Raw genomic sequence first — 16,605 nt, 5'->3', positions numbered from 1 at the left:
CAGCCAGGCCCCAGCACACTCCCCTTGCAGAACTTGGACTCTAATGTGTGTTATCTTCTGACTTTTCTACGTTAAGGGGGTTTTTCAAGCAGACATGTCCTGCTTGTTGCGTCTGTCTGATAATAAATTAATTGCCCCGGCTCCTCTGTTCATATTGCATCAGGAATTTGGAAGTCGAACTCCTCTTCTCCCGCGGGCCAGTTCCTGGAACTGGCTTTAAGGACACCCTTTGGAAGACAGAGTGTCCCGAGCGCGGAGTCAGCCTCCTCCCCGCGTCCCCAGCCCTGGAGGCCCCCTGCCTCTTCTCACTCTCCATGGCCCCAGGGAGAATCAGTTCCCCCTGAAACCCCACCAACTCTGGGCATTTGTTCCAGTCTGCAGGGGTCACCGGCTTTCATGGACCATTTGTTTCCATCCTGAGCATCCATCAGGCTGGAGTCAGGCCCTGGGAGTGCCCACCCACCCGGCCCCAGGAAGAGGGCAGCTGAGATTGCGCCAGGCCGTCCTGGCCTGATTGAGCACCTCGGCCAGGTCCGGGTGCACGCGTTAACGGGTGAAGGGTCAGCATGGCCCTGCCTGCAAGGGCAGCAGGAAGTCTCTGCTCCTATGAAGAGGATGGAGCTGGCCAGCTCAGGGCGATCCCCAGGAAGGGCCTGGTGGTCGGCACCCCCCATGCCGGCCAGGCCAGGGCTGCAGCGTCGCTCTGTGTGGACGACGGGAGGGGCACCCAGGACTCCTGCTGGTGAAATCGTTCATTCATCCATCTTTTCACTGTGGCTAGCTTCCCTGGTGGACCAGTGGGGGTTCTGTGCTGGCCCATTTCCTGCCCTTTGGGAAGTCCACAGGGAGCTCGGGGCACTAAGGATGAGGCTGGGCCCCTCCCCACCTCATGGTGGAGGGGTTTATGCCCCTATCTAGCTTCATGTGTGCCTTCCACAGGCCACAGACTGTCCTGCTCCAGACTGCGTCCCTTGGTCGTGGTGCGACCTCATTACTTTGCAGCGCCTCAGCTTCTTCAAAGGCAGCTGCAAATGGGTCCCTAGCCAGCCGTGTTCAGCATCTAGACAAGTCCTTCATTGCTGATTTTAGGCTGAGAGGAATGTGTGTTTGCGCCTCCTCTGCATTCACTGGCCAGACTCTCCATGATGGGAGTTTCCTGTTTCGGGGGCATCTGGGCCGGGGTTCTGGAGGGCAGGGCTGGCGGTGGTGGTTCCCTGAGCCGGTGACACTACCTCCTCCCCCAGCCAGTTTGGCCCTTTGTGACCGGCGGTTTTGCCCTTCCAGCTCTTGCAGACGAAGCTGGCTACTACTTCTTCAACGGCAACTACAAGGTGGACAGCCCCAAGAACTTCAACATCGCAGGCACCGTGGTCAAGTACCGGCGGCCCATGGATGTCTATGAGACCGGAATCGAGTACATCGTGGCACAGGGACCCACCAACCAGGGCCTGAACGTCATGGTGCGTGTGCCGCAGGCCTTGGGGGCCCCCGAGGCCCCGGGCACTGATTCCCCAGAATCTGGCCACAGGTGGGGGCTTCCAGCCTGTGACACCCCCAGGGCCACTGTGCACGTGCACCTGGCAGCCTCACCACTCTGGGTTGGGCTTCACGTGCAATCACTGTTACTCATTCACTTGTTCTTTCACTAACTGCCTCCCTCGTTCATTCATTCACTCAGATTTTGGTTCATTCACAATCTCCCATTCACTCATCAGTTCATTAATTCATTTACCCGTTCACTTCTCACTCAACCACCCACTCTCTCACCCACTTCTTGAAATCATTCATTCATCCATCCATTCACTGTGGCTAGCTTCCCTGGTGGACCAGCGGGGTCCAGCGGTGGACCAGCGGGGTTTCCGTGCTGCCCATTTCCTGCCCTTTGGGAAGTCCACAGGGAGCTCGGGGCACTAAGGACGACGCTGGACCCCTCCCCACTCTACGGTGGAGGGGTTTATGCCCCTATCTAGCTTCATGCCCCGCCCCCCTGGGCACTATGGTGTTTGTGCTGGGTCCTTAGTGCCAGGGCCCAAGGTAGTTCCTGTGGCCCCTGCCCCTCCCCTGACATGGCCTCCCCGGGACACTCAGGGGTTCTGGGGTGGGGCTCAGGGCCCGAGCAGTGGGCAGGAGAGAATGTGGGCCTGTTATGCCCGGCTTGCCACGAGTTATCCTATGGCTAGCATCTGGAAATGAAGCCCCTGGTGGATTGGTGCCTCAGACCGAAAATATGTAAAGGACTTGTCATGTCACCAAAGTCAGGTGACATTGAGATGGGCAGTAGTGGTGGCCATCAAGGCCTACTGGCTTTCCTGGAGGCCGAGGGAATACAGCAGGGATGGAGCCGCGCCCCCTCCCTACCTAAGCTGTTTTGGTTTCCAGATATCACTGTAGTGGGTTTCATTGCCTCACGTTGCCGGTAATGAAATGTAGGCATAGAGAGGTGAGTGACTTGAGCAGTCATGGAATTGTAAGTGGCATGACTGGGCTTTGAACCCAGGCCTGCCTGGTGCCAGAGCCTGTTCTTTGTTTAGCTGCTGTGCTGGAGGGGTCTCTAACTGGGGGTGCTTGTCCGTCTCCTCACACTGCTTTTTGGCTGAAGAGCTTTCCTGGTGACCCCGGAATCAAATGCGGGCCACACATCTCTGTGTCTATGCTTACCTGGCCCTGCCTGGAGCTGTGTCTGGAGGTGGACTGGCCACCTGGCTTTGCCTCCTGGCTGTAGGGGCTGTTTTGTAGGTCAGGGTCCCCAGAAAATAGACTCTGAGGTGGGGGTTTGCGTGCAAGAGGGCTTGGGGGAAGTGTCAGGAGCGGCCTTGGGAACACTGGCTGGTATGGGCAGGAGGGCATGGGACTAGACAGAGGGGGCAGCTGAGCTGTGATGCAGTTTCTGTGGGCTTCGACCAGTCCCCCCGGGATCGTATTATCTCCAGTTTGGGCAGGAGGGCATCATGTATTGCCACGTGTAGTTGCCTCTTGTTGGGGGCATGACCTGGGGAGAGACAGCTCCCTCTGGCTGAGGGAAATGCCCGGCGGGGCACAGCTGTGAACTGTCGCACGCCCACCCCAGGCAGTTCACCGAAGGGTGAGGTCCGTGGTCCACCCCCGGCATGGCTTGGACCCATGCGCTTTGCATGAGTCTGCCTTGGCAGGGAACAGCTCCTCTAGAATTGCGTTGGTTTCTTTCTTGGGGAGCCTTACAGGAGGAAGTTTGGTGGGCTGAACTGCAGCTGGTGTAGGGGCTGCAACTGACACTCAGTTTCCTCCTTCTGTGACATGCTGTATTTCCCCTTAGCCTGAGCTAGCACCTCAGCGGGGCCAGGTGGCTACCTGGTGAGGTGACCCTGGTCTCCATGGCCTTCTCAACCTGAGGCTGCTGGCTTTGTCCAGTTATCATCACAAGGGGCAGGGGGATACCAAGAGATGCCCAGGGCATCAGCAGGTGTCACATAGATTCTTTGGCCCCAGAGTCAAACAACGCCTTTCCTACTCTTTTTTTTTTTTTTAATAGAGAGAGGGTCTTTTTTTTTTTTTTTTTTTTCTAAGATGGAGTCTCGCTCTGTCGCCCAGGCTGGAGTGCAGTGGTGCGATCTCGGCTCACTGCAAGCTCCGCCTCCCGGGTTCACGCCATTCTCCTGCCTCAGCCTCCTGAGTAGCTGGGACTACAGGTGCCCGCCACGGTGCCGGGCTAATTTTTTGTATCTTTAGTAGAGATGGGGTTTCACCGTGGTCTCGATCTCCTGACCTTGTGATCCGCCTGCCTCAGCCTCCCAAAGTGCTGGGATTACAGGCGTGAGCCACTGTGCCCGGCATAAGAGAGAGGGTCTTGCTATGTTGTCCAGGCTGGTCTCGAACTCTGGGCCTCAAGTGACCCTCCTGCCTTGGCCTCTCAAAATGCTTGGATTATAGGCGTGAGCCACCTCCCCTGGCCTCTCTGCTGTTGATCATCAAGGTCGATCACCCCGCCAGGACGGCCACTCATTTCCATGCTGCTGGTCTCTTGGTACAAAATGTTCAAACGGACCATGTGTGGCCACAGCCTAAAGCGTAATGAAACTGTTGCTACATCTTTGGATGGAAATGTTCCCCCTGTGCAAACCAAGGCCTCTAGACCACAGACCCCAGAGCTGCAGGGATGGGGAACACACAGTCCCCAAGTGGTGGCTGGGAATGATCGCTACTGCTACTGCCTCTCCTGCGTCCCAGACCCATGTCGTCTACGTACTGGGCACATAGCACCAGGACGAAGCACAGGGCCAGAGGGTACAAGAGAGCTGTGTCAGCAAAGGACGCAAGCTCTCCCATCCAAGACCCTCGTCCCCACATCCCCTTTCTAGCTCACAGCTATGGCTGTGTCGGGGGGGGGCCCTCATGATGAAGTAAGAGCAGAGAAAAATGGCCAAACTCTTTTCAGAGGTGGGTCGGCTTGCCCTGAGGGTGCAAGCTGGAAATGGGCTCTACTTCACTAAAGCCCTATCCAGGGCTGGCCTGGAAAAACGGCAGTGAAGGAAAATCCTTTGATTTATGTGGGTGGTACCTCATGGGGGATGCTCCACCCTCACAGGTGTGTGGCCTCTCAGCTGGCACCGTGGCTCCCCCTCCATTGCTCCATCAGGCTGGCGTTTCTGGGTATTGTAGGATATGGCAGGCCCAGTGGATCTCACAGTCGTGTGCCCGTTGTGTCACGTCCTCTGATATAAAGGGGGTCCCTTTGTCCAGTGCCATGTTATTGGTATCCTGTCTCGGTCAATCAGATGCTCTGTGAGCCCTTGGGTGTTAGGGCTGGCTGAAGTTCTGTGGGCAGGAAACGCAACTTTTATTTAGGACCAGATTCGGCGTTTCCCCTTCCAGGATGGAAGCGGTCTGTTGTGATCAGGTTGTCACCCAGTAGCTGAGTGGCCTCCTAGAGAGGCGGTGCTGTTTAGAGGCTTAGTGTTGAGGCCAGAGACTGGACGTTCAGGAGTGGAAGGAGCTATGGTGGCTGTGGTGAGTGAGAAGCCGTGTTCCTCCACGCTGATTCATTGTGCCTGCAGTGGGGTGACTGATGCCAGCGACTAGCCTGTGTCCGGTGGCAAGGCCATTCTGTCTTCTACTGGGGTGTTTAGTGCCTCTCGCGTGGTGATGCTTCCTGGTACAAATTAACAAGTGAAATGAGGACCTCCATTATGCCCACTCCCTAGATCCAGCCACAGGGGCCTCCTCCAGACCTCATGGTCTCCAGCCTTCGGATCTTTCCCATCCAGGCTCCTGACCTGACCAGCCAGCCGAGCCACTTGCCACCGACCGTGATTTAGTTCATATTCTCATCTCGGGCTGCCCTGCCTCCCATCACACCGACGCTCACATCACGTGCGCTGCCTGAAGCCTGTAGGGAAGATTTTCCTTCACTGCCATTTTTCCAGGCCAGCCCTGGATGGGGCTTCAGTGAAGTAGAGCCCATTTCCAGCTTGCACCCTCAGGGCAAGCCGACCCATCTCTGAATCAAGTTTGGCCATTTTTCTCTGCTCTCCCTTCATCACAAGCCCCCCCTGCCCACCACCCGCCAGCCATAGCTGTGAGCTAGAAAGGGGATGTGGGTGCAAGGGTCTTGGATGGGGGAGTTTGGGTCCCTTGCTGACACAGTGCGCTCGTACCCTCTGGCCGTGCCTGTGCCTAGCCCTGGTGTAACACTTCCACCTTATGATGGATTGCTGCTGGCGGAGCTGATAGGACTCATGTTGGAGGCAGCTCTGGCTGCGTGGGTCGCCTGATGTCCCGCAGCCCAAGCGTTCCTTCTCTAGTAGGGCCTCACAGCGTGCCAGAAGTTTTTTGCAACTGATGTATATTTATTTGCTGCAGATGGCCTTGCTCCAGAACCACAGGGTTCTATGTTATGCTTTCCCTAAAGGCTTTCCAGAAATTCCGTCTGACATCTTTCCCTACCACAGATACCTCTATTCCTATAGGATCCGCCAGGTCATACTTTCCATGTGGCAGGCTGCTTGCCTCACAGCCTGGACGTGCTGTGGGGCCCCTTCCACTCAGGATTCCACCCAAAGCAGCACCTGTTTGTTTTGTTTTGTTTTGTTTTGTTTTTTTGAGATGGAGTCTCACCCTGTTGCCCAGGCTACAGTGCAATGGTGCAATCTCGGCTCCCTGCAACCTCCGCCTCCTGGGTTCAAATGATTCTCCTGCCTCAGCCTCCAGAGTAGCTGGGACTACAGGCGTGCACCACCAGGCCCAGCTAATTTTTGTATTTTTAGTAGAGACGGGGTTTCGCCATGTTGGCCAGGCTGGTCTCAAACTACTGACCTCATGATCTGTCTGCCTCGGCCTCCCAAAGTGCTGGGATTACAGGCATGAGCCACTGCACCTGTCCAGCAGCAGCTTTTAATGTCACCCAGCAGATGAATTGAACATTCTTGGATGTAGAATATGCTGGCTCCAGAATTATTCTTCGTGGTGGAGGGGATGAGATGCCATCAATTTCCCCTTCCTCTCAAAGAGATGTCTGGCGTACCCCAACCCACTGAACCCTGACATTTCCACTAATGTAGGGGGCCGCTGAATGTTCACGGGGTTGAATCTCTGCTCCTCTGAAAGACAGGTGTTTTACCAAGACCTCTAGCACCAGTGCCTGCTCCTCTGAGCCGCTAAGTATCAGTGCAGAGGACAAAGGTCAAGTTCTTGGAGTGGTCCAGATGCCTTTACAGTGTATTGTAATTGGGAGCGGAAACGTAAGCGTTGCCCTGGGTCAAGACTGTAAACGTGTACGGTTGTCCGCCCCAGGGGAAGGAAATCATTTCTGGTCCACCTTCTTGGCAGGGATAGAAAAGAACATATTTTCCAGATCAGTGGCCACCTAGGATCAACATGGGGCCATGCTCATCCGCTCTAGGAGAGAGAACACAGTGGTCACGCCCTGGCAGTGGAGGGTGCCCGCTTGGTGGAGGATGCAGTACCCATGTAGACTCAGATGGCAGATCCTCCGGGGTCTGTCTGGTTATTGTGGAGGCTAAACTATTGAGTTAAAGGCGGAATGTGGGCCAGGCGCGGTGGCTCATGCCTGTAATCCCACCACTTTAGGAGGCCGAGGCGGGTGGATCATGAGGTCAGGAAATTGAATCCATCCTGTCTAACACATTGAAACCCCATCTCTACTAAAAATACAAAAACAAAATTAGCGGGGCGTGGTGGCGGGCGCCTGTAGTCCCAGCTACTCGGGAGGCTGAGGCAGGAGAATGGTGTGAACCCGGGAGGCGGAGCTTGCAGTGAGCCAAGATCATGCCACAGCACTCCAGCCTGGGGGATAGAGCGAGACTCCGTCTCAAAAAAAAAAAAATGCAGGATATGATGGGCTGGCTACATCTGCCTCATGTAGGTCAGCCCCTGCCTTCTCCGTGCTTCTTCTTTTTTTTTTTTTTTTTTGAAAGAGTCTCACTCTGTTGCCCAGGCTGGAGTGCAGTGGCCAGATCTCGGCTCTCCTGCCTCAGCCTACCGAGTAGCTGGGACTACAGGCGCCCGCTACCATGCCCGGCTAGTTTCTTGTATTTTTTAGTAGAGACAGGGTTTCACCGTGTTAGCCAGGATGGTCTCGATTTCTTGACCTCGTGATCCACCCGTCTCAGCCTCCCAAAGTGCTGGGATTACAGGCTTGAGCCACCGTGCCCATCTCTGCGCTCCATGCTTCTAAGTACCATCCTAGTAGCCTGGTAGCATTTCTCCCCACGTTCTCACCAATGTGCTAAAGTCTTTGTCATGAGAGGATGCACCCAGCAGTTCCTGAGGGCTGGTCCTGACGTTCTGTTGGTGTACAGTCCCTTCTCCCAGGACTCCCCGGACCGGGTGAGAATGTGACTTAATCCAAGCTATTGCTCTGGTGGCTGGGAGAGAAGGGCAGGCCAAGTCCTGTGGGAGGTCCACGTGGCCGTGAAGGCAGAGGTCTCTCTGTCATTTTCAGGCCGGAGTAGTGCTGGCTTTAACAGGGAGGAATGAGACGGACCCATTTTTTAGGCTCCGAAGACTTGGGACTTTTGAGATTTGAAGTTTTTCAAGCGTATTGACTCAGATCCCCACACCCTGAGTCTCAAGGTCCCCCTCTTCTGGTTGGACTCTGTCCTGGGCATAGCAGGCCCAGCAGAGTTGGGAGGAGCACACTCTCTGCTCCTTGGAGGCACCTCTGCCTCTCCCACCTTCCAGTTGCTTGACACGAGGGTGTCTTTCTCTGCTACTGCACAGACCCTCACCTTTCCGGGCCGTCCTTTCATTCTTGGGGTCCTTTACTTCCACAGTCCTTTACAATTTTTTTTTTTTTTTTTTGAGACGGAGTCTCGCTCTGTCGCCCAGGCTGGAGTGCAGTGGCCAGATCTCGGCTCACTGCAAGCTCCGCCTCCTGGGTTCACGCCATTCTCCTGCCTCAGCCTCCCGAGTAGCTGGGACGACAGGTGCCCGCCACCTCGCCCGGCTAGTTTTTTGTATTTTTTAGTAGAGAGGAGGTTTCACCGTGTTAGCCAGGATGGTCTCGATCTCCTGACCTCGTGATCCACCCGTCTCGGCCTCCCAAAGTGCTGGGATTACAGGCGTGAGCCACCACGCCCGGCCGTTTTTTGTATTTTTTAGTAGAGAGGAGGTTTCACCGTGTTAGCCAGGATGGTCTCGATCTCCTGACCTCGTGATCCACCCGTCTCGGCCTTCCAAAGTGCTGGGATTACAGGCTTGAGCCACCGCGCCCGGCCCCTTTACAAGTTTTTAATCGCTACCCCTGCCCCAGCCAACTCTCAAACACTTGAGCTATCACACCAATAGTGCCTTTCCTTTCACTGGCATTCCCTCTCAGTTCCCAATGAACCTTTTCACAACGGCATTGTCTTCCGGGGGTCTTCGTGCTCCAGCCACTCCCAGATGGACCCTGATTGCCTCTGCCAGCAGGTGATCCTCTCCAACACCCCATTTTAGAGTCTGCTTCCTAGGCCTCCCTGCTCCTGACACCGGCTGGTTTTGGTTGGAATCTCTGGAAAGAGCAACTCCTAGAGAGAGGGGCAGCAGGGGTCTGCAGAGGGAGAAGCCGGGCTGCCCCGGGGTCTGCCAGCGGCCTCAGCCCATCCCACAGGGAGCCCTGGAGCGGGGATGAGCCTTCATTGTTGTCTCGAATTGAGGCAGACCCTGGGTCTTTGTGCTCCCACGCTGGCCTGCGTGGTGGGGCTCTGGGTTGGAGGGTGATGGGAGGACACTAATTACTTAGGATTTCTGGCACGTGGTGAGGAGAAAATGCAAGCCAGGTTTTAGTTGACTTCATTACTTAAATTCTCCACATACAGCCTGCCTCTTGTTACCTGTACCCAGGGCGGGCCATTCCCCCAACCACACTCCCCCAGCGCCCGCCCTGTTCTCAGGGTTTGACTTGGATGCCCCTGGGGCAGGGACGCTGTGTTGGGCTGGGCAAGGCAGTGTTATTCCCTGGGGGGACTCAGCTGTGAGTCACAGCAGACAATCCTCCCAGCAGCTCTGTGGGAAGGGGATTGGTGGGGAAGGGGCTGGACAGAGTAAGGAGGGGCTGGGGCCCCACTTCTCTTTCCCTAGGTGTGGAACCAGAATGGCAAAAGCCCCTCCATCACCTTTGAGTACACGCTGCTGCAGCCACCGCACGAGCCGCACGAGCGCCGCCCCCAGCCGGTCTACTACGGCTTCTCCGAGCCCGCCTCCGAGAGCGCTGAGAGCCAGGGCCTGGACGGGGCCGGGCTGATGGGCTTCGTCCCACACAACGGCTCCCTCTACGGCCAAGCCTCCTCAGAGCGGCTGGGCCTGGACAACCGGCTGTTTGGCCACCCGGGCCTGGACATGGAGCTGGGCCCGAGTCAGGGCCAGGAGACCAACGAGGTGTGCGAGCAGGCCGGCGGCGGGGCCTGCGAGGGGCCCCCCAGGGGCAAGGGCTTCCGAGGTAACCAGGAGGAGGGAGGCATGGGGGTGGGGCCCGGGAGGCAGCCCAGGGAAGGAGATCTTGGGGGAGGGGTCTCAGGCCCTTTGCAAACCTACAGAGGAGATTCGTAAGAGCTGCCAAGTACCTGCAGATGTCCTCTGGGCAAGCGCAGGTTAAGTACTTGGGATAGGTCCTTCTGTCCATGCATTCTTTGAGGTAGATGCGGTTATCCCCATTTGATGGATGAGGAGACTGAGGCTTAGAAAGAGGAAGTGGCTTGGCCAAGTCACACAGTCCACCGTGGAGGAGCTGGGAGTCAAACCTGGGATGGTCTGATCTCTCGCTCATCCCATCGCTCATTCAGCGAGCACCTGGTCTCGCCTCAGCTGAGACACCACAGGGAGCAAAAGCTTCGGGGGCCCCAGGTGCCCCTTGGTTGTGACCGTGTCACTCTGGCCTCTGCCTTTTTCCTCACGGGCCGCCTCCTCTGTGACAGTGTCTCTGTCTGTCCCTTTCTGATAAGGATATTTCTCAGTCCACGATCATTTCATCTCAAGATTCTTAACTCATTATATCTACAATGACCCTATTTCCAAATAAGATCACACTCTGAGGTTCCGGGGGCGGGGTATGAATTTTGGGGGGATGCTAGTCAATCCACTGCAGAAGTCCGTCAGCGAGAGATGGTCCAGGTGTGCTTCGTGCCTCCGTTTTGGCCGAATTTTATCCTCTAGTTGGGCAGAAGCCTTCCTTCTGGAAGCTTCTTGGTTCAGCTCGGTGTTTCCATCGCCCCTCGTCCAGGTCCCCTCCCCAGGGCAGCCCTTGCCCCCAGGGCTGGGGTACACTCATGATTGAGCCACCTGTCTCCTCTCTAGATCTCAACATCACAGGGACTCCTCTCGCCGGGGACAAGGATGACCAAGAGGTTGACACCCACTTCGCCTCCCAGGAGTTCTTCTCGGCTAATGCCATCTCCGACCAGCTGCTGGGCACAGGCTCTGACTTGAAGGACTTCACCCTCAATGAGACTGTGAACAGCATCTTTGCGCAGGGTGCTCCGAGGAGCTCCCTGGCCGAGAGCTTCTTCGTGGACTACGAGGAGAACGAGGGGGCTGGTGCTTACCTGCTCAACGGGTCCTACCTGGAGCTGAGCAGCGACAGGGTTGCCAACAGCTCCGCCGAGGCCCCGTTCCCCAACGTCAGCACCAGCCTGCCCACCTCGGCCGGGAACAGGACTCACAAGGCCAGGTAGGAAGCACTTTCCTGAGCCCTGACCAGGGCCCTCGGGGGCAGGAGGGGGCCGAGGCCAGGTAGAAAGTGAGGCCCTACTGTGGGGGGTCTGGCCAGAAGGGCTGGGGTCCTAGAAATAGAGGAGAGAGGGCCCCTTCTTCCTGTAGTTCTCCACTCACTGCCCTGTGGATCTGAGCACAAAGTCAGAGGCCTGGACTGGAGTGAATTTTCCCCAAAAGTTACGTCCGTGGATTAGGATCCAGGGCTGAGCCCCTATGTGTGCAGCTGATGCGGGGAAGGGAGGCTGGAAGGTAACAGCTCTGAGCACTGCTTGTGAGCCAGGGACGGAGCTCAGCGTTTTATATGCATAGACACGTGCCATTGTCACAACCGCCCTTAGCGGTGGGGTGGCTATTGTGGGCTCAGAGAGGGCTAGCGGTGTATTCGAGGTCCCAGAGCCCGAGGACCTGGGACCCCTGAGTTCGAAGTCTGGACAGTCATGGCAGACACGCCTTTAGGAGGAGGCAGAGGTCCGGGCAGCTTCCCAAGTGCAGAGTGCCTCAGCCCCAGGCCTCAGCAAGGGCTGGAGAGGATCTGGTGGGTTCCTCCACGACCCTGAAATCAGGGATGAAGAACAAGGTTGGCATTGCAGCTGGCGAGGGCCATGAGAGAGTCCACCTGGGGCCAGGCATCCAGAGCCAAGGCCGCAGCTGGGGTTACATGGGCAGCCATGTCTGGGGGCACCTGGGCAGTCACAGCCAGGGATGTCTGGACAGTCACAGCTGGGGATGCCTGGGCAGTCACAGCTAGACCTGGGGGAGTGTGAGGTTGGGAGTGTCCCTGGGTCAGGGGCCAGCTGTGAGCAGGGTGACCCCAGACCTGCCATGTCCCTACTGGAGCATAGTCCCTGGTGACAAGCTCCCCCCACCCCCAGATAGAGGGTGGGCCCCCCTTGAAGGTCCCCACACTGTCTCCCAGCAACTCATATGCGCCTGGGAGCTATTTTAAACCGGCGTTGAGTGGGGGTTGGAGGCAGGCATGGGCCCACTGGTATTTGGGTTTATTTTCTGAGGTCTAGCCCAAGCCCCTTGACTTTAGACGCAAGCATGGACTGAACCCGGCCTGGGCCGGGAGTGCTGAGTGGGTCTTCTTGGGGCTCAGGGACTGAATTTGATGGGAGATTCAGGGTTCACTCTCGAGGTGATGTGGTTTGGGGCCACCCTTCCACCCATCCAGCCCTGGGACCACAGCAACGAAGCCAGCCTCCCTGGTGAGCCAGGAGGCCCCAGGGCATGCCTGCCCCTTTGCTCAAACTGTTTTCTGAGGCCCCTGAGGTGCCTGGGGCTGTGGGGCACAGGGAGGATGTCCTGGACACTTCTGGCAGGCTCTGGGCAGAACCCTACTTTGCAGATGTGGACAGAGTGGGGCCCGGAGCCTCCTCCAGCTACCCCTCTTCCCGCAGGGGTGGCACAGGGCTGTCTGCTCACCCTTTACCCTGACATGCTCAAAGCCTTGGGTAGGTGGGACCTCTGACTGGTTCTCAGGACTCGGGTGAGGAGTCCGGGCCTTGCTTTGGGTACAATGTCTGAGTCTGATAGGGGACCCTGGGCAAAGGACGGGAGGGACGGACCCAGACAGTGCCTGCTCGTGGGAATGGCACTGCTCAAGGCTACCAGTCTGTCTGCGTCTTCAGCGTGGGCCCTCCTCACCTCCCAGGGCGGTCCAGGGCATTACCTGGTATTCCGTGTGTGGGGTACACGGTAAGGCCTCCCGTAAGCAGAAGCTATTAGTAGAAAACTGAGCCTCCAAGTGGCAGCAGTGGGGGGCACCTTTCAGGACCCATTGCCTGGGTCAGGGAGGCCAGCTCTCTGCCAGTCAGAGCCCTCTGAAAAGGTTTATCAGGGTGGCACCAAGACCTCACTGTGGAATTTGGCTAAAGGCATGGACACCATGTGAGTTGAGCATCTCTGTCTTCCTCTGGGCCTCAGTTTCCCCACCTCTCATTGAGGGGCTTGTCAGGGGGTGCCCTTAGGGCCCACCAGGTCAAATATTCAGTGATCCTTAGGCCAGGGTCATGGCACAAGCTTTCTGATCGTCAAGCCGCTTTGTAAAGAGTCTCTCCCGCCCCATCTTGGTTGACTCTTACCCTCCCCTCCTAGCCCCCCGCCCCAGGATATATTGAATTTCCAGCACCTGTCAGGGGCCTCAAGGATTGATCAACTAGGTTGTCAGCCCTCAGAAAGTTCCCGAGTGCCGAGATGCCGCTGCTCCCCCGACCGGCCTGCCATCAAAGGATGCTGCCGCCCAGGGACCAAAGATGGCCTGGAGAGATAAAGGGCAGAGGGAGGCAGCGGGGGAAACCACCAGGGCCAAAATAGCCACGTCTCGGCCGCGTTGTCCAAACACAGGAAGTCGTGTCTGCTCAGAGAAGGCAAAATCAAAGGGGCAGCCCAGAAAGGAAAGGCTATTTTCATCTTTCCAGAAAAGCTTCAAACAATCAAGGGAGGGGCCCCTGTCACCAGACTCCGACTTTGGGAACAAGCGTCTGAGACACAGAGACGCGGAGTCCCTCTCCGAAGCCTTAGGGGGAGAGAAGAACAGAGTACTTTCTGGCTTGTGTATAAACAAACACAGTGGCTTCAGAGCTTCTCCTGCCTGGGGAGCCCGTGAGCCTGTGTCTGCCCAGGCAGCTGGGCAAAGGACCCCGAGGAGTGACAGGCGGTCTGGTGGTGACTCCACGGGCGTCACCAGCCCCAGTCTAGCAGCTCTGACTTTCACAGCTGAGAGGGGCAGTGTCTTCCTTCCAGATGGAGGAGAGCGATGGATTGGTGCTTCAGCGATTTCCTGGGTGTCCCATTTCCTTGTGCTACTTCCAAGAACGGAACCTGCTAGGCGTTGCATTGTTGTGCAAATATATGCAGGGTTATGTTCGAGAGTTGCATCTGCTATGCCCCACACGTGCTGCTGCGAAGAGTGTGTGGGCAGCCCCTCCAGAAATACCTTTGGTGCTTAAAATCCAAAGGGTTATTTTGAACCAGGCCCGCTCTCTCTTGAGTCAGGCATGAGTCATGCTGCCTGCTGGCTCAGAGCGTGTAATTAGATAAAGATGGCGGATCGCCTCCATGGGTGGGGTGGAGGGGCATGGGTTGGATCTTTTCGTTTCTTTTTGTTCTCGGGGAGAATTTAAAGCTGTTGAAAGTAGGTAGGGACCTGGTCAGCACAGTTTAGTGTTTTCTGAATCAAACATTAAGGGTTGGTCTTCCAGGTTCTCCCTTCCCTAAAAGGACTTACTCATCCCGATCTGGGTGCTCTGAGTGGCCCCCATTGGGACAGGTTTCCAGATTTCCAGGAAACTTTTGTTCTGATATGACAGGGTCTTGGGAAATCCCCCAGCCACCCCCATTTTTTTTTTTTTTTTTGAGACGGAGTCTCGCTCTGTTGCCCAGGCTGGAGTGCAGTGGCGCCATCTCAGCTCACTGCAAGCTCCGCCTCCCGGGTTCAAGCCATCCTCCTGCCTCAGCCTCCTGAGTAGCTGGGACTACAGGCGCCCGCCAGCACGCCTGGTGAATTTTTTTTGTATTTTTAGTAGAGATGGGGTTTCACCGTGTTAGTCAGGATGGTCTCGATCTCCTGACCTCGTGATCCACCTGCCTCGGCCTCCCAAAGTGCTGGGATTACAGGCGTGAGTCACCGCGCCTGGCCCCCACCCCCGTTTTTAAAGCTTTAAGTTTTAAAGAGGGAGGAGAAGGCACTCTCCCCTTCCCCTCGAGCCCCAGGATGGGCTGGGACAGACTCTCCTGGCTTGAAGCTCCCAGGTGAGGGAGGCTTTGAAGAGACAAGTGGATCAGCCCCCAGCCTGCTGCCTTTCCTGGGCTTTGGTCCTCATCCCTTCTCCCTTCACTCGTCTTCTCCCTCCCTGAGTTTAGGGAACCACACCGGTGAACTCACTGCTGAAGCTCCTGTGGGTAGATCATTCCTGGGGCCTCAGATGTGTGGTTAAGGCAACGTTCATCCCCAAAAGTTCTGCCTGGCTTTGGGATCCTCCCATTCCAGTCCAAGCAAAACACAAGAGCAATCCTCACCCACTTGCCTAACACATTGTAAACTCCCCGTTCAATCCAAACGCATGTCTCTGTCACGGAGTCAATCCGAAAGGCTTTCTGAATATAATGCTCTAAGCCTGACCACCCCCAGGTGACGGAAGGTCCCGAAGAAGGACCTGTGACCTGGCCCACATTTCAGCCCAGTGACGTATGGCAGCTCGGGGTCATCTCTAGCCAGTCCCTCTGGGCCCAGAGGAAAGTGGAGCCAATTGGGCAGGGCCACCTGCTGCACTGTCCTGTTTAAAAAGTTGAAGCTCGAAGGACCTGCTGTCCACCGTGCTGGCTTGCCCTCGCCCCTTCTCTGGCTCGGAGGCGGCGGGACTCCATGGCAGTGTGCCAGAGCAGATGCCCGGGCTGTGGAGCTGCCTCTGCCTCTGCTTCCCTCCTCCCCTGCCGAGTCCAGAATCAGCCTGCACATTGGATGTGGAGCTTGGGCCCAGGCACACCTACTGGTTCAAAGAAGCAAACAGTCCTAACAATAGTTGGCTTTGGCTGCGTAGGCTCCAGCCAAGAATCATAGCTGGTGGCTGGCGGGGACCCAGCGTGCCTCCCCCAACCCCAGCAGGTCTGTGCAGCCATGGCCAACCCGGATTGCACTGTAGGCTGTGGCCACACCTCTGCCAGCAGCCGAGCTTTTTAATTTTGATAATTGGAAGCTGGATGCCTAGTGTCCCCCATTCCCTCAGAGTCCCAGCTGGAGGAGGGGGTGGGAGAGAATTCTGGAACATTCTTAGTACATAAGACACCCTCTGAGGTCCCCTCCCCGGTGGGAAGAAGGAACCCACTAGCTGATGTGAGAAGGTGATATCGAGAAGCCTGCGTGTGTGCAGGAGCAACTACAGTGCTGGGGGCCCCAAATTCTCAGGCCACCCTGCCCCCCAGAAGGAGCTTGGGCAGCTCCCATGCAGTTACTGAGATGCAAAACAATGTCTGTTCGATCCTAAAATGTGCCTCTCCGGGGGCGCCTCATCCGTTCCACTTCAGACAGTGGGAACTCTGACTGTAGCGGGTGGAGAGTCGGCCTGGGGCCGACAGGTGTGTGCTTCAGGTGAACGTACTCTCCAAAGAAAACACACTCACCTGAAAAGCCAGAGCCCGCCGGTGAGGCATGGAGCTTCTCATCGCCTTCTCTGCTTGATCTCGCTTTCAGGACCAGGCCCAAGGCGCGCAAGCAAGGCGTGAGTCCCGCGGACATGTACCGGTGGAAGCTCTCATCCCATGAGCCCTGCAGTGCCACCTGCACCACAGGTACTGGTCACGGGTGCCATGGGTGCCAAGGGGCAGCAACTGCCCTGAACCCATTTCCACAGACGCGGGCTGGGGCTGTCGGGCCCACCCACTAGCTTACAACCCCAAACTGCCCTCGGGGTGCTTGTCTGG

At 56.8% G+C, this 16,605-nt stretch overlaps 1 protein-coding gene across 4 annotated transcripts in view; it reads left to right on the top strand.

Moving 5' to 3' along the window:
* Nucleotides 1–16,605, top strand: part of ADAMTSL2 (ADAMTS like 2) — a 42,957-nt gene that overhangs the window by 13,713 nt on the left and 12,639 nt on the right. For all 4 annotated transcript variants that reach the window (XM_077967222.1, XM_015116429.3, XM_015116430.3 and 1 more), the window contains exons 9-12: nucleotides 1,285–1,460; nucleotides 9,556–9,913; nucleotides 10,768–11,140; nucleotides 16,376–16,473. In XM_077967222.1, the coding sequence (XP_077823348.1) occupies nucleotides 1,285–1,460; nucleotides 9,556–9,913; nucleotides 10,768–11,140; nucleotides 16,376–16,473 (1,005 nt within the window). The remainder of the gene's footprint in view (nucleotides 1–1,284; nucleotides 1,461–9,555; nucleotides 9,914–10,767; nucleotides 11,141–16,375; nucleotides 16,474–16,605) is intronic.

This window comes from Macaca mulatta, chromosome 15 (assembly GCF_049350105.2).
Source record: "Macaca mulatta isolate MMU2019108-1 chromosome 15, T2T-MMU8v2.0, whole genome shotgun sequence".
Lineage (NCBI taxonomy): Eukaryota > Metazoa > Chordata > Mammalia > Primates > Cercopithecidae > Macaca > Macaca mulatta.
Note: the sequence above shows the minus strand (reverse complement) of the source record. Positions and strands in the feature narration are given on the sequence as shown.